The sequence below is a fragment of the Panthera uncia genome (assembly GCF_023721935.1).
Source record: "Panthera uncia isolate 11264 chromosome B3 unlocalized genomic scaffold, Puncia_PCG_1.0 HiC_scaffold_1, whole genome shotgun sequence".
Taxonomy (NCBI): domain Eukaryota; kingdom Metazoa; phylum Chordata; class Mammalia; order Carnivora; family Felidae; genus Panthera; species Panthera uncia.
This window is the reverse complement of record NW_026057582.1, coordinates 82,727,816-82,742,454: the sequence shown is the minus strand read 5'-3', so window position 1 is coordinate 82,742,454 and position 14,639 is coordinate 82,727,816. Positions and strand designations below refer to the sequence as shown.

Sequence of the window (14,639 nt, the reverse complement as noted above, 5' to 3'; positions counted from 1 at the left end):
GTTCCAGGCCACTTTCTATGGACAGCTGGAGGAAAGCAGCCTCTGACTTTCCTTGGAGTGGGAAGCAAAAGGGAGCAGGGAGACGCCAGTGCAGAAAGTGGCCATCAGCTCCAGTGGCTGCCCGCAGAGCCCCTGTGGTACCAGCAAGCAGAGCGCATGGCCCTGGTTTTCCTGGCTGGGTTCTTCGCCCGTGGGAAGGACAGCTCTGTCCCTTTCTCAGTTCTTTCAGTCCCAAGGGCCTTTCGCTTCCCGTTTCCCTTCTTATCCGCCCTCATGGGCCCACATGCCACCAGGGAGTTGGGTTTTCTGTGGACTGAGTGACCGCTGGGGAGCTCATATGGGAGGGGGGCACACCAGACAGCTGCTTGAAGTGTCCAGCTTGAAGATAGCCTGGCTCCATTGTCAGAGACAACAGCCCAGAGGTTTTGAACACTCAGTTTAATTTAAAACAGGCACAAGTGCAAACAATTCACAAAAGTTTCTAGGGAAGATGCTTTTGTTTTTAAAACTCTGACCCTTAAAAAAGTCCTTGCAAGTTTTTTTTTTGGGGGGGGGGGCCCAAAGCAGGCCACTAGGGAGCAGAGGAATCTAAAAATATTATCTAGATAGGATCCTGACACCTGGAGTTCTTCCCTGGATTCCCTGACTCACAACATCCCTGAAGGTGGGGAGGGAAGGGGGACAAAGAGACAGGTGTCTGAAGAGGCAGCTAGGGCAGATGGTTTGCACAAAGGGGGTGTCCATTTTCTTGACAGGATGGAGCCCCAGGGGGTGGTTCATCTCCCTCAGACCAAGATTTTTGAAAATAATGGGTCCTTGATGACCTGGTTATTGAGACAAAGCTCACAGGCAAAACAAAGTTTGTTCCTTTACCATTCCCATCTCTGGCTCTCAGACTCCACAGTACAGGAGACACCTGGAAATCTGCGAAGCCCCTGGGATGCATCAGCTCTCTTCACTGTTCAGGTAGAAACATGGGACTTAGGAGGTGAGAAGCCAGGCCAAGAAAGCAGGTCCCTTCCTGGTAGAGTTTAGTGGCAGAAAGGATGGGAAGCCTTACTGAAGTTGGTGACCTGTGAGTGACCTGAAGGGAGCCAGGCTGTCAGGGTGACTGTCCTCCACTTCACACACACACACACACACACACACACACACACACAATGTTCTCTCCATCCTGTAAAGTGAGATTATGTTTACCACCAACCGCATTCTTTCTCTTTTACCCAGACAAATGCCCTTCCTCCACCCCTGGCCAGAGAGCAGGCTGTTCACAGTTTGGAGCAGGCTGTGCAGGGAGAGTGGTGTCAGTGCAGGTGGGTCGGGAAACAGGTGCAGGTTGGACCGTACCTTCAGGAAGTCAGACGTAAAGGAGGAAGACGGCTTCAGGCAATAGAAACCTTCCCTGTGGCCCTCTTGAGACCCCAGGGTTTAGAGCTGGAGCTGAGAACAGCAAGTATCCTGGCGAAGACAGGCAGTCTGCCCTCTCGGTGGCCTGGGATGCTAATGTACAACTACCTTTAAAAAACCGCAGCAGCTTTTTCTGCTGTGTTGGCCACGTGGCCAGGAGTGCGGGTCTCCACGTTTCTTAGAAATATCCCTGTGCAAATAACAGAGGGTCATTCTGTAGAAGGGGGTCTCCACCATCCCAAAGGCAACTGGGGACTCTCTTGGGAGGGAGAGAGACCGAGGGGCAGGTCCGGCCTGGCCCAGTGGGCTGAGGGGCAGAAGGGTGTGGGTGGGGTTTCACATTCGATCTTTGGAGAGAATACTGAGAGAATGAGGCAGGCAGGCCCCGCCGGCAGGCTGGCTGCCCAGTGTCCCCGGGCTCAGCAGGTGGAGGTCTGCTTGCGGTAGAGCTGGATCAGGGGCACCAGGCACTCGGGCAGCCCTGTCTGCAGCAGGAAAGGGTGGTCCAGGAGCTCCTGAGCCGTGGCTCTCTCCTGGGGGTCCCGCACCAGCATCCGTTCCAGGAAGTCTCGAAGCACTGGGGAGACCTGTGGAGACAGGGCATCGGTGAGAGGAAGCCACAGCATGGGGTGGCTTCGGGGTTACTTGTCTGCCTGGCCTCACCATCATTTGAAAGTCTCGAATTCTCTCGTTTCTTACTTCCTGGTAGTAGCTCCCAGGCTCAGTACTTTCTGGATTATGGGATAGGTAAAGAAAATTGGCATCGGTCCAGGAAAAGTAGCTAGATCACCTCTAGGGGGTGCTACTGAGCAGTGGAATTAAGAAGCCTGGTGTCCTGGGAAGCTGGGCTCCAAATATAGCCCATTCCTCACCCTGCTTCTCAGGGCTCTCAGCCTTCAGGTTCTGTGGCTCTGCGGGAGAAGCATGGGATTCATATTAGTGATCCAGTCCTGGGTCTATCCCTGATCTTGGGCAAGTTGCAATTTTCTCTAGACCTCAGTTTTCTCATCTGCCCAATGGGCTAATGATAAAATGTGCTTGCCATGTCTTTAGCGAAGATAAGAAAGAGGTCAGGGATGAAGTGTTTGGAAGAAAAGAAAAAAACAAAGTGGGACCTGAAAAGGAAGATTTCTTTATTGCTCTAAGCCTTAGAGTCTAAGTCAGGGGCTTATCTTAGTTCATTCTGCGCCAATATCTTGGGATTAAGCTAAATCTTGGGCTGTTACAGAAGGCTACCTCCTCTGGGGAATTAGTCAATTGGAAATCTCCCCTATATGTTAATCTTGGGGCTGGTGGTGCAGGCTCCAAGGACCAGTTGTCTCGGAAGGTGTCTTCCTGTCTGTTCTCCCATCCAGCTGTGGTGGGGCCACAGAACTATTATTCAGGGACTGGGCTTCACCCCTCTGGGACATTTCTCGCTCTGGCCACGAGATGGCAGTGCCATTTTGCCGCCCTGTACTGACCTGCCCACCAGCAAGGAGTGTCCACTGGTAAAGGCCTGTGAGTTTGGGTGGATTTGACAGAAAAGGGTTAAACACACACGCACCACCTTTAAGGGAAAACCTGTGGTTCAGATGTGGTCAGGATGTGCACCAATGAAGGACAAGGCAATTTGCTATGACAGACTCGGAACACTGTGCCTTGGTATGGCTCCCCTGCCAGGTGGGGTAGAGGGGTTCCTGCTCAACTAGCTTCTCTAGATTCCTGGAAGGCTTGCTTTCCATTTTCTCAGGCTCTTGTCATTTGCCTGCAGGCAGAAACTTGTCTGAGTGACCACAGAGGCTTGTGTACAGATGTGGCTCCACACCCAGGTGCAGGTTTTGTGCGGAGAAAGAAGAGCCTTTTCTGGGAGCCTCTGGCTTCTGTGGAAGGGAGAAGCTGGGCCTGGGAGCCCAGGCTCTGGTCCTCCAAGCCTCAGGAAGAATGGGGTCAGCAAGGGCACACCCTGTGCACTGACTGACCTTGTGAGAATTTTTCAGCCTGGGTGGGGGGCTGTCCCGGAGCCTCTTCATGGCTTGCACTGGGGAGTCGCTGAAGTAGGGTGGCTCCCCGTCCACCATCTCAATCACCATGATGCCCAGAGACCAGATATCCACCTGCAGGAAGAGAATGTCCCTGATTCCACTGACCAGAGCTGACCCTTCAGTAGCAGTGTACTGCGGGGGGATGGGAGCAGCTGGCCCCAGCTTTCTTCGGTGAGCTGGCCTCCTTCCTGGCCACCTGCCTCGTGGTTGGTTCTTTTCTGCATGAGTGCCCACTGACTGCAGGGACATAGCTGTCAGCCATTCTCCGAGAATGGCCATCACACATGAGGAAGCCCGGCCATACCCCACCTTGCCCTTGAGCTGCCGTAGGAGCATTTTCGAGAAGCAAAGTCACAAGTGAGAGCAGACCCATCTAAGAGCGGGCAGGGTGTGATGGGCAGTGGGGTAGGGTACTGACTAAGTAGGAATCTGAAAACTAGGGCTATTTTGGGGAGTGGGGGCGGGTCTTTGCAAGGGCCACAAGAGCTATTTGTTCCCAAGCTGCTTCTGGGAGGACTGGGGGATGGAAGGACCAGTTACCTCAGTCGCGTACAGAGACCTGGAGATCACTTCAGGAGCCATCCAGTAAGGGGTGCCTACCAGGGACTTCCTCTTAGGGACGTCTTTGCTGATCTGAGCACAGAATCCGAAGTCAGAGAGTTTCACCTGCGGTTGAGGTGAGAGGGAAAAACGGGAGTGAGTGGTGGAGCAGGAGCCTAGCTGGGAATATGGAAGCAGGGGGTGGGACGCGGGTGTACCAGGGAGGGGAGGGGCCTACCCTGCCATCCAGGGTCAGGAGGATGGAGTCACTCTTGATGTCCCGGTGGATGACACCTTGGGCATGCAGGTAAGCCAGGGCCTGCAGCACGGCCTCACACACAGTGGCGATCTGCTCCTCGTTCAGCCTGGACAGGGAAGGCCACAAGCAGAAGAGAATGTTAGCTTTGGCGGGGCTGCAGGGCAGCTGGCTGCCAGATTAGGTGCCCCTGGTACCGGGCCCCACAGCTCCTAGGCAATATGTGTGGGGGTCCAGTCAGGCCAGGGCCCTGGTGGAAATGGGCCTGGACTTAGGCTGGAGACATTCTGGTGTTCCCCAACCCACTCTCCTGAACGCCCTGAGTCTGTTAACCCCAACAGACGGGAGGTGCTCACAATGACGTGACAGGCACCCCAGTGTCCTTGGCCTGAGGCTGCACAATACTCCTTCCAAGACAGTGGGGGGGCAACCGGCCCTCCCACTGCCCAGCCCTCGCAGCTGCCCACCTGACTTGGGAGACGATGTCCGTGAGGGCGCCGCCCTGCAGGAACTCCATAAGCACCCACAGCTCCTCGCCCACCAGGTAGCTCTTGTACATCTCCACCACGTTGAGGTGCTGGTAGTCTCGCATGATCACCACCTGGGGGGGGACAGGTGGGGGTGCCTGAGTGCCAGGCACAGTCCCCACTGCCCCCGCTCCCAGATGTCCATCCCGAGCGCCCCGCCACGTCCTGCCCTCTCCTCCCACCTCATTAAAGAGCAGCTCCCTGCGCTGCTGCTTCCTGAGGTCCATCATCTTGACGGCCACCTGGCGGCCTGAATGCTTCTCCCGGGCCAGGCAGACGATGCCTGTGGAGCCCTCGCCGATCTTCACGTAGCTGTCCAGCAGCATCCGGGGGTCACCCTGGTCCACCACCATCCTGAGCGCAGCCTTGAACTGCTCGTGTGTCACAACACCCGTGTCCTCGCCAGCCAGGGCACCCTTGGCCACCGTGGGGTCCTGGGGCAGGTACAAGTTGCTGGTGCTGATCTGGGCTTGCCTGGTGCGTGGGGAGCCCGCGGGGGAAGACCGGCCTGGGGGTGGGCCAGCAGCTTGGGCTATGCGGAGGGACTTCTGGGGGCTGCTGGTATCCGAGGTGGTCAGAGGGCTGAAGGTCCCCATGGGCTGGTCTGAGGGCAAGGACTGGGCCTTGGCCACCAGGCTTTGGGTGGGTTCTTTCTGCAGCGGTCGAAAAGAGGAGGTGGGCTGCAGGGAGGGAAAAAGAAACAGAAAGGGGTTTGACTGTGGGAGCGTTTGCTGTGACCTTTCCAGAAGCAGGGGTTGACCTCTGGACAGGGGCAGGTCTAGAGGGTGTCAGACCAAATAGGGTAGGTGCTACAGGCAAGGATTTTCAAACGGAGCAGAAGCCAAAGCTTGGTCCTGCCTGGCAACCCAGCCCCCAGCATTCCCAGGTGAGCAGTCCAACAGCAGCTCTTTACATCCATTCTGCCACTCCTGGGAAGCTGAAGAAAGCAGAGTCCCTGGGTGTCCTCTGCCGGGTATTTCTTCCTGGGTAATTGACAGCCAGACCCCTGGGAGGCCATCCAGAGGCTGACTTCCTTCTGTGCTGCTGGGCTGTTGCGGGGAATCTGGGTCAGAGGCATTCTTCATTCCCAGGGCGCTCCCACCCAAGGGGCCATGTGGGTGGAAGAGGCCCTGGGTGGTGGGGTGGGGGTGTGGACAGCAGGGCAGCTGTGACTGGCTCCCAGCACAGGGCAGGGAAGCCACAGCACGGGCTCTGATAACCCCACTTGTGCCAGACAGCAGGGGGTCTGCGTGTCTATGCTGTGAGAGTGTGTCCCTAACAGAGGACCATAGAGCCGTGTTACCATCTGAGTGTTCTCAGGCATGCTTCCTGGGCTAGAGATCTGGAATCAGGAGGGCAGGTCTAGCCAAACCCAAGCCCTGGGGCCAGGGGTGGAAAGGTTTCCTAGGGGCTCCACAGAGCAGCCTCTCTACCTGCTCCCAAGCATGAAACTCCTGGCTGATAACCCCCACAAGGAAGGGAAGGCAGGGGCCTATCTCTATGGCCTCTGGTGGGACAGGAGGGGAAGTGGAATTGAGTGGCAGACTGAGCCTCAGTGAGCCCAAGCCCCAGCCCTGGAAGCCTCTGAGGTTCCTTGCCTTTCAGGTCCTAAGCCCTCCTGGCAGCCCAGCAGGAAAGGGTCCCATTCTTGGGTTCTCTCCAAGGAGCTGGTGATGTGCAATATGACTCTTCCCAGGCATTACATGATTTTAAAAGGGGCACCCCAGAAAGGGCCAAAGTTACCTAACGAGGGACACTTCAGGAGCTGCAGAGAACTTCTTGGAACGTCTCAGAACCCATCAAGTAGCAGCTGCCTAGGTGCCCAGTGGGTCCTGGTCCAGGTCCCCAGAGCTCCATTGACCTCCAGGAAATCTCCTCAGGCCCTCAGCTTGGGCTGAGGGACCCCGAGTCTGGGCCTTCGGTCCTACCACGTTCAGCAGAGCCTTGTCAACCTCTTCAGCACCCTCTCCCCAGGCTTCGGAGCGCTCACACCACCCCACTCAGCCCCTGGTCTTGCCTAGGGGTGAGCATGTGTGCGAGGGCCCCTGCTGGCAGAGAGTCAAGTTGTGGCAGAGTGTGCTTGGGTTCAGCCTACACGGTGAAGGAGCCAGGAGAACCTCCCAGCACCCATTGTGACTACTCCATCCTGCCCACTGAGCACATCTGGGTAGTAAATAGATCTTCCCACGTCTTTGCCAGCACCTGGCCCGCACCCACCTTTCCCCACTCTGTGTGGTTGGAGCAGTGAGACCTCTGGACTGGGGGGGTCACGACCTAGGTTTCATTACTACACTGCTCTGACCAGCGATGAGTCTTAGGCACCTCACCCTCTCTGAGCCCCGGTCTCCTCTATAAATGCACAGTGATCTGGGGAGCTGGATAAAATGCGGATTTCTGCCTCGGTAGGTTCCCTAGAGCAGTGACCCTGCGTTTTAATGAGGCCCCTGGGCTCTGATGTAGGAGGACTGTGGGACACACTTGGGGCAGCTTTGGACAAATGGGGTCTGTGATTCCATGGCCTCAGGGAGACTGTGGGAGGACTGGGATGGGAGTGGAGGGGGCAGGGCCACTGCTGAGGCTGTGAGGCCATGTCCCAGGAGCAGATGGTTCACAAGACTTCAGCCTGCAGGGCTCACTACATCACAGGATCACCAATCACGAGGTAGCCCCTGAGGCCCTGCAGAAAGGCTGTCTGCTGGCCTGTGAGGTATGGTTCACAGAAAACATGCTCTCTGAGCATCTGGGTGGGGCTGGACAGAGTTTGGAGGGCCTACAAACACCTACAGCTGCTCTCTCTACCTGGATTTCTAAGGAAGGCTGTAAAATGATTCCCTTCACCTTCTGGCCTCTTGGCCTCCCACACAGGCTATCTCTGCTCTGTGGTTGAGTGGGTGCTGTCAGTCGGCCGGGGCGGGGTGGGAGGGTGGGGTGAGGGGGTGGGAGGGGAGTGGGCGTGGTAAGGACAAGCCCTGTGGAGGGGCCTAGGAGGGGATTTGCTCCCCCGCCGCTCTCAAGGCCCCTGTGGAGACACTGCTGCAGGTGCTGGCTGAACTCAGGCACCAACGGTGCAGGGGTAGGTGGGTGGATGATACAGTAGGGATCCAGCTGAGAGCCCAGCTCCAGTGTGGCCTGGAACATGGGATAGGGGGTGGTGGGGACCCACCACCTGGACTCAGTCTTCACCTCAGCAGCATCTGGACCCTTTGTTCGCCTCACTGTCTGTCTCCACAAGAAGGGAGTTTCTACTTAATGTCACCACAAGAAAAAATCAGAGGAAACCTATTAAGCCACACCAAGAAAGAGAAAGGGGGACAAAAGATGGAATTCACTGTTGTGGGCTCTAGAGTTTCTGGTGTGATAGAGACGTCTCCTTGGGCGGGAAGCCACCAGAAGAGTCGTGCGTAGAGTTACAATGATGCCTCATTTTCCCTTCCCCGGCTATGATGACAGGGCCAGGCTCTCCAGCCGTGGGCTTAGGGGCTGTACTGTAAGTGCCTCAGAGGCAAAGGCCATGTCATAATATTTTAAAAATAATAAAGCCATTTATTGGGGGTATACCACTCTGACAAGGCCCTTAAATGCATTTCTAATTTAATTCTCACAACCTTGGGGCTTGTTTTATTATCCTATGGGTACTATTATTATCTGTATTTGTAGATAAGAAAAAGGCTCAGAAAGGTTAAGTAACTTGCCCGGCGTCACTAGGTAGTAAGGAGCAAGCCCAATGTCAGCCCTGGTCAGCATAACTCCCTACCCCCATGCTGTGGTCCTACGGGAGGTACCTGGAATTTAACAGAGTACAGGGTACACAGTAGGTGTTTAACCAAGGCTTGCTGATTCTCGAGGTCTTCTGATTTGGCCTTTCTGCCTCTAAGTGGAACCACTCCTAAATCCCCCAAGTTCCTGTCTTAACTCTTTGGCCTCCAGCCCCCACTCAGGGTTGAGGTCTTTTGCTGTTTAGCCAAAGTGAGTGACTGCAGGCCAAGCTCCCTGGGGCTGGGTACAAAAGCCCTAGAGCCACAGACCCTCCTGGAGCCTCTTCCGGCTGGAGGTGACAATTGGTGGCTTGACCTCCTAGGGCACCAGTGCATGGACAGCTGCTGTGAGCTTCCTGAGCCAGCCCCTGGGATGTGCTGAGGTGCGGAAGGCTGGCTGCTGGTTTGGTCTGGTAGTTCCTGGGGCTGTAGGGGTGGAGTAGGAAGCCGGATGCAGTGGTTCTCAACTGGGGCTGATTTTATCCCCCAAGGGACATTTGGCAATGTCTGGGGGGATTTTTGGTTATCCCGTCTGAGAGGTGCTACCAGCATCTAGTGGGTAGAAGCCAGAGATGCTGTTAAATATCCTACGATGCACAGGAAAGCCCCTACAGCAAAGGATCATCTGCTCCAAATGTCAATAGTGAAGGGGTTGAGAAGCTATGGCCCAGAGCAGCTCAGAGGAAGTCTCAGCCCTGCCTTTTAGAGGCCTGGCTTGAAAATATTTATTTAGAAATACATGCCCAAGGTGCCTGGAAGGAAACTACTCCCCTGGATCTGGAACTGTGGCATCTCCAAGCCGCAGATGACTACCACCTGCCTCTGGTGCAGGGGACAGCCCCACACATGCAGCAGTGGTGGCCTATGGGAGATCCTTGGTAAAGTATGTAGGATGGACGGGCTGACAGAGGCTGGGTGGACAGCCTGATCCCTGCTGTGGGGTGCCGGCAGGAGCTCAGAAACATGCATGTCAGTGCCCAACCCAGGGCTGACACCCCCTTTTCCCAAACCCCCGAAGCCCTGCCACAGGACTCCCGAGAGGCCAGAGAGCGATCAAGTACCAGTTCTCACCTCTTGGGCAGCGTGAACTGTCCTGCTCCCACCTTGGTTTTCAAGGAAGTGTCTCCCCAGGGGATGGCCTTCCAGAGACCTCTCAGCTCACAGACATGTTCCTCATATGGATACATCAAGCCACATCTCATTTGTTCTACCCCTAAACCCGCACCCCACGTGGAAGCCCAGCCCATGTCCTTCATTCCAGTGAGCACACAAAGCCCAGAACTTTCCCTGGATGCCTTGGGCTGGCAGTGACTTGCAAAGGTTAAGGGTCCAGGCCACTCCCCAAGCTGGAACCACACTCATGTACCACCAACATGGGAGGAGCCAGGCTTGGTCTGAAAGCCCTCCAGGGAGGGGAGGTCTGACTTTTTTAGGTCTGACTCCCCACCCTCTGTGCTGCAATGTGAGCTCATTTCCACTGGCCCCTCAAGAAGGAGCTAGGGGTGCCAGAAACCTTTAGGAGCAAGAGGCCTGAACCCCGAGGGCCCTCTCACCGTTTCCTTCCCTGACTCATTCGAGACACCTGGGACTCATCCTACCCTCTCTGAGTACATCTTGTCATTCTGCCTAATGAGAAAGGCTGGTGCTGTCACTACGGACAGGACATCTAAGGGCAAGAACAGTCTCCTCTGCCTGTCAAGAAATGTCACCGTTAGGGTTCCCTTCACTGTTTCCTATTTCACAGGAAAAACATGTGCATTTAAGGCTGTCACACATGCCAAAAGTCAGCTCTCCTGCTGCTCCCCGGCCCAGGCACGCTCATTGCTCTAGCTTCTCACAGGGCACATGGACTCCAAATAAATCATTAGAGAACATTCAAACGGCCACTAAAGGAAAAGGGGAGGAAGGAAAGCATTCTCACCAGAGAAGGGGTTAAACCTGAACATTCCTGATGCCTTAGGGAGAAGCAGTCTGGACAGGGAACCTCAGCAGGACCTGAGGAGAGCACTGGGGCAAGCAGGGGGCAGAGGCGGAAAGAAGCTGTCAAGAGGGAGGCAGAGACCCTGCCCCTGTCCAGCACCAGAGCACCTGGCTCTGGGTGCTGGGGGCGGGGAAAAGTCTGGGTTTATGGTTAGAGATGTTTGCCTGCCAGTGTGGCCCATCTAGACACACCGCAGAGGGCAAGAATGTAAACTGGGATGTACCAAAGGCCCTTCTGAGGCCCCCACCCCACCCCAGAAAATGAGCCAGCCTGAACCGGACTCACCTGTGCTAAGGTTTGGACGACCAGGGCTTACTTGGTTCAGGGTAGAATCCTCAGCTGAGGCTGAGCTGGCTTCTTGATCACTGTGTTCCCTTGTGCCCTCCCTAGCCTGACCCCGTAAGTGGGGAAGGCCAGGCTCCTGGGCTCTGCTGACGGGGCCCATCCCAACCTACCTTGCTCTGAGAGGGAGGGCCTGGCTTGCTGCTGCTCGCAGGGGCTGTGGCAGGAGTAGACAGGAACATGCTTCGGAACAGCCTGCGCTTAAGGCTGCTCTCCTGGGTCTTAGGGCTGGGGCTGCCCTCCCCGCCTGGCCTGCCAGTCGCCGAGCCCACCAGGCAGGACTGTGGCCGGGCCTCCTCAGAACCATGTCTGGCAACCTTGGTCCCACGCCTACCAGTGGCTGCGGGGGGTGAGGCGCCGGGTGGGGAGCTCTGTAGGCAGGCACCCAACTGCAGGCAGCGCTGTGTGGCACCCTGGAACTCGGTGGGGCCTAGCGACTGTGCCTTGGTGGCCAGCCCGTTGGGTAGGACTCTTGGGCTCTGTGGCTCCGGCCACGGCATCTGCCTGCGGCCTGCTGGTGTGCCCCCGTTGCAGCTGAGGTAGAGGCCATGGGGGTCAGTGCGCTCAGACTGGGGGCTCTGCAGGTACATGTCCGGGTCAGCGGCCCAGTGTTCATCCCCCAGCAGCCCTAGGGACTGTGCCCGCCGCCGGCTGGTGGGGCTGCGGCCACGCAGGGTGTTGGAGCTGATGACCGACAACTTCTGGATGTCGTTGAGCAGCCCTGATATGTAGCCGTCCATGGGCACCGAGCTGCCCCGCACCACTGTCTGTAGGGGAGGGAAAAGAGTGTGGGTGAGCAGCCAGTTCATGGCAGGGAGGGGTGGTTCTGGACCAGATCAGACAGCCTTCCCAGGGGCCTTCGGGAGAAACACCTGAGGATCTCGCTTGCTGTGTCATCTAGCTGTTTCTTAATTTTTCAGTCACTCACCAGGGTCCACAGCAGGTTGGGCCTGTGTGGGGGCAGAAATACAGGGAGAAGGCCTATTGTCATGGGGCTCACAGTCCAGCAGGGCAGACAGGGAGTCAGCACGCCAAGTGGTGTGGGCATCTGAGCTTCAGGAGCCGAGGGGGCACAGAGGTAGGGTCCAGACCCTGCCTGGGGTCTGCTGTCATTCTCTAGCTCTATCTGTGGCCTTGTGGGAGACACACAGAGCTTCTTGAGGAGGCAGTGGCCAGTCTAGGGCTCTCCTCCACATTAACTGGCTTTGTGGCCTCCAAACCCTGGCAGGGCCCCTGACCCCAGCCCCTACCAAGCTCTTGCCCTTCTTGACCCACACAACTAAATCCCCCTGGTCTGGGAGCCCCAGCCCCAGAGGGGCTGCGGGTCCAAATATTGCCTGGGATACACTTAATACTGAAAGATTATTCATTGTTATCTGAAATTCAAATTTTGCTGGGCATCCTGTATTTTTCTTTGCTAAATTGGGCAACCCTACCAACCTGCATGCAGAGAGGGATGCCCCAGGCTCCCCCTCCCTGGAAATTCAATCCTCACCCAGGGTGAGGCTGATTAGCAGGGAACGCAAACAGCTAGCTAATCGATAGCTGGTAATTAGGTGGTTCCTCCAGGTGCCTTTGTGGTTTTGCCAGGCACCGGCTTCTGTGGACTGGGAGAGGCCAGACTCTGCAGGACCATCCCTGCCGCCGCCTCCCTTACCTTCATGGGCTGGAGCTGCACACGAGTAATTCGAGAAGGGTCCACCACAGGCTTGGGTCGCCGAAGTGTGTCCAGGATGTTCTGCCATTGTGGTGGGAGGCCCACAAACTTGCCTTCTTTGGGATCAAAGGAGGTGTGGACACGGTGCTGGAAGTTCTGTGGGGCTGAGATCTCAGGGCGTTTCTTCTTTTTCTTTCGGAACATGGTGCCTGTGTGGGTAGGGTCAGGCTGAGCTCCAGCAAGGGGCTTCATGGGAGCCTGGTCCAGGGAAGCATAGGTGGGTGCTACCCCCACCCCCACCCCTCTCTCAGTGCTCCCTCCCCCAGCCCAGGGCTTCCCTCACCTCTCAGCCCTACTTCCTCAGGGAAATGGCCAGCTCCCAGCAAAGCAGTCCCAGAAACAACAAAAGTGCCAGAAATAAGCCAACACAGACTACAAACAAGGGAAAGAGGTGTCTGTCTCTCTGCCTGTCTGTGCCAAGTCTCCTGCCGAGCAGGCAGACTCTGGGGGTGTGTTTTTCTAAGATCCAAAGCCCATTACAAATATCATTCCACTGTCAAATAATTTAAAGAGGGGAAAGAGGGAAGAAAGCAGGTAAATGCATTTTATGAAACATGTACGTACAACCTTGACTCTTAAACCAGGTAAGAATAGTACAAGAAAAAGAAAAGCTGAACCAATCTCACCTGTGAATAAAAAGGAAAATCCTAAACAAAACTAGTAAGTCGAATCTGACAGCACGTTAAAGTTTTTTGTTTTTTCTTTCAGATCACATTCAACTCCTGTTTGTCCCAGGATGGTTCAACCACAGAATCCCTGTTTATGTGATAAATAACATTCATAAAAAAGCCAACGTGTTATCCAGTCTGGGACCACGTATCATAGGATCAGGGACCCCAAAAGGGCCCTCTTGGTCACCAAGTGCTTGGCCCTCATTCCAGAAAGGTCCTGAGTCAAGGGCACAGCTGGTGTGGGTGAGGACAACTGTACTAGGGGTAGGTCTCCCCAGGGAAGAAAGCACTCCCCCCCCCCCCCCCCTTGGCCCTTTCCCCTTGAGTCTCAGGACTCTGTGCAAAACATCACTTGTAGCCAAACCTCCATTCTTCTCCTTGCTAATCTGGGCTTTGCCTAAGGCCCTGTGAGCAATGTCAACAGCTACCAGGGACATGGGCACTCAGACTTGAGATGGGGAGCCTGGAAACCCAGGGTATAGTGATGACCCCAGCCTGCCTTCAGGGAGACTGGGCAGGATGGCTCATTTGAATACTTTCGTACCTGAAGTGGCTCAAAACAGCTCAATGTGGGGTTTTGGGGTTGTTTTTGTTTTAATTTTTTCTTTATTGGGGCCAAGTACACTGAATGGGCTCTAATGTCACCTGGAAAGTCCACTTCTAAGTTTCAAGAAACAGACATGTTTGTTTCTTGAAATGAATGCTTGGATCACTCATCTATCCAGAGATTTGGTGTTGTGCTTCTGACCATTTTCTCTCTTCCCCTAGCTCTCTTTTTTGGTATTGTTTGGTTTTGTTTTTGTTAGCAGTAAACATAAGTTCTTGTATATAAAACAAACAACCCCTCCCCCCAAAGATTTGGGATACAGAGCCGTGGCATTCTCTTTTGGCTCCTGTTCCGGAAACAGCACTTTCCTAGTCACTTTAGCAGGCTCTGGAGGAGGTCACGGATCTGGGAGGCAGCTGGCACCCACTCAGAAAGGCAAGGAGGCTTGAATAGCCACAGCTTTCCCACGAGGAACTCACCACATGTGAGTTAATCTATGTCACACCTCTTGGAGTGTCAGCAACTTATGGGACCTTAATGTTGGGAGCTTACCTAATACTCCCTCTAGACAAAGCCACATGTGCGGGACCCCCAAGGACCAAGGCCTTTGGAATGAAATAGATCTGTTGAGTTGCAGGTGAATTGTAGGGAGTCTCCCACTAATTTGAGGAGGCTTTGAGCAAGCTATCCAAATGATTTGTGTCCCAGGGCTCTTCGTTTACAAAACAGGGTTAATAAAGGCTGCCTCATGGCGGGGGGGGGGGGGGGGGGGGGGGGGGGGGGGGGGGGGGGGGGGGGGGGGAGGGGGGGGGGGGGGGGGGGGGGGGGGGGGGGGGGGGGGGGGGGGAGGAGGGGGGGGGGGGGGGGGGAGC

The 14,639-nt window shown here is 55.6% G+C and overlaps 1 protein-coding gene across 1 annotated transcript; it reads right to left on the bottom strand.

Moving 5' to 3' along the window:
• Positions 1–448: 448 nt before the first annotated feature.
• PAK6 (p21 (RAC1) activated kinase 6) lies at positions 449–13,140 on the bottom strand. The gene is made up of 8 exons (XM_049613343.1): positions 12,490–13,140; positions 10,946–11,599; positions 4,937–5,434; positions 4,695–4,828; positions 4,210–4,336; positions 3,972–4,097; positions 3,369–3,503; positions 449–1,994 (listed from the first exon to the last, which is right to left on the bottom strand). The coding sequence occupies exons 1-8, from the start codon at positions 12,739–12,741 to the stop codon at positions 1,827–1,829; spliced, it is 2,094 nt and encodes a 697-aa protein (XP_049469300.1). The 5' UTR covers positions 12,742–13,140; the 3' UTR covers positions 449–1,826.
• Between the last annotated feature and the right edge of the window lie 1,499 nt (positions 13,141–14,639).

What these genes read in the sequence shown, in the direction of transcription:
- PAK6 (XM_049613343.1), bottom strand. Translation starts at nt 12,741, where the DNA reads ATGAAGCCCCTTGCTGGAGCTCAGCCTGACCCTACCCACACAGGCACC. An exon ending in GGGAGCTGCTCTTTAATGAG is followed by an intron (nt 4,829 to 4,936) that starts GTGGGAGGAGAG and finishes GTCCCCCCCCAG; the next exon opens with GTGGTGATCATGCGAGACTA. An exon ending in GGCTGAAAAATTCTCACAAG is followed by an intron (nt 1,995 to 3,368) that starts GTCAGTCAGTGC and finishes CTGTCTCCACAG; the next exon opens with GTCTCCCCAGTGCTTCGAGA.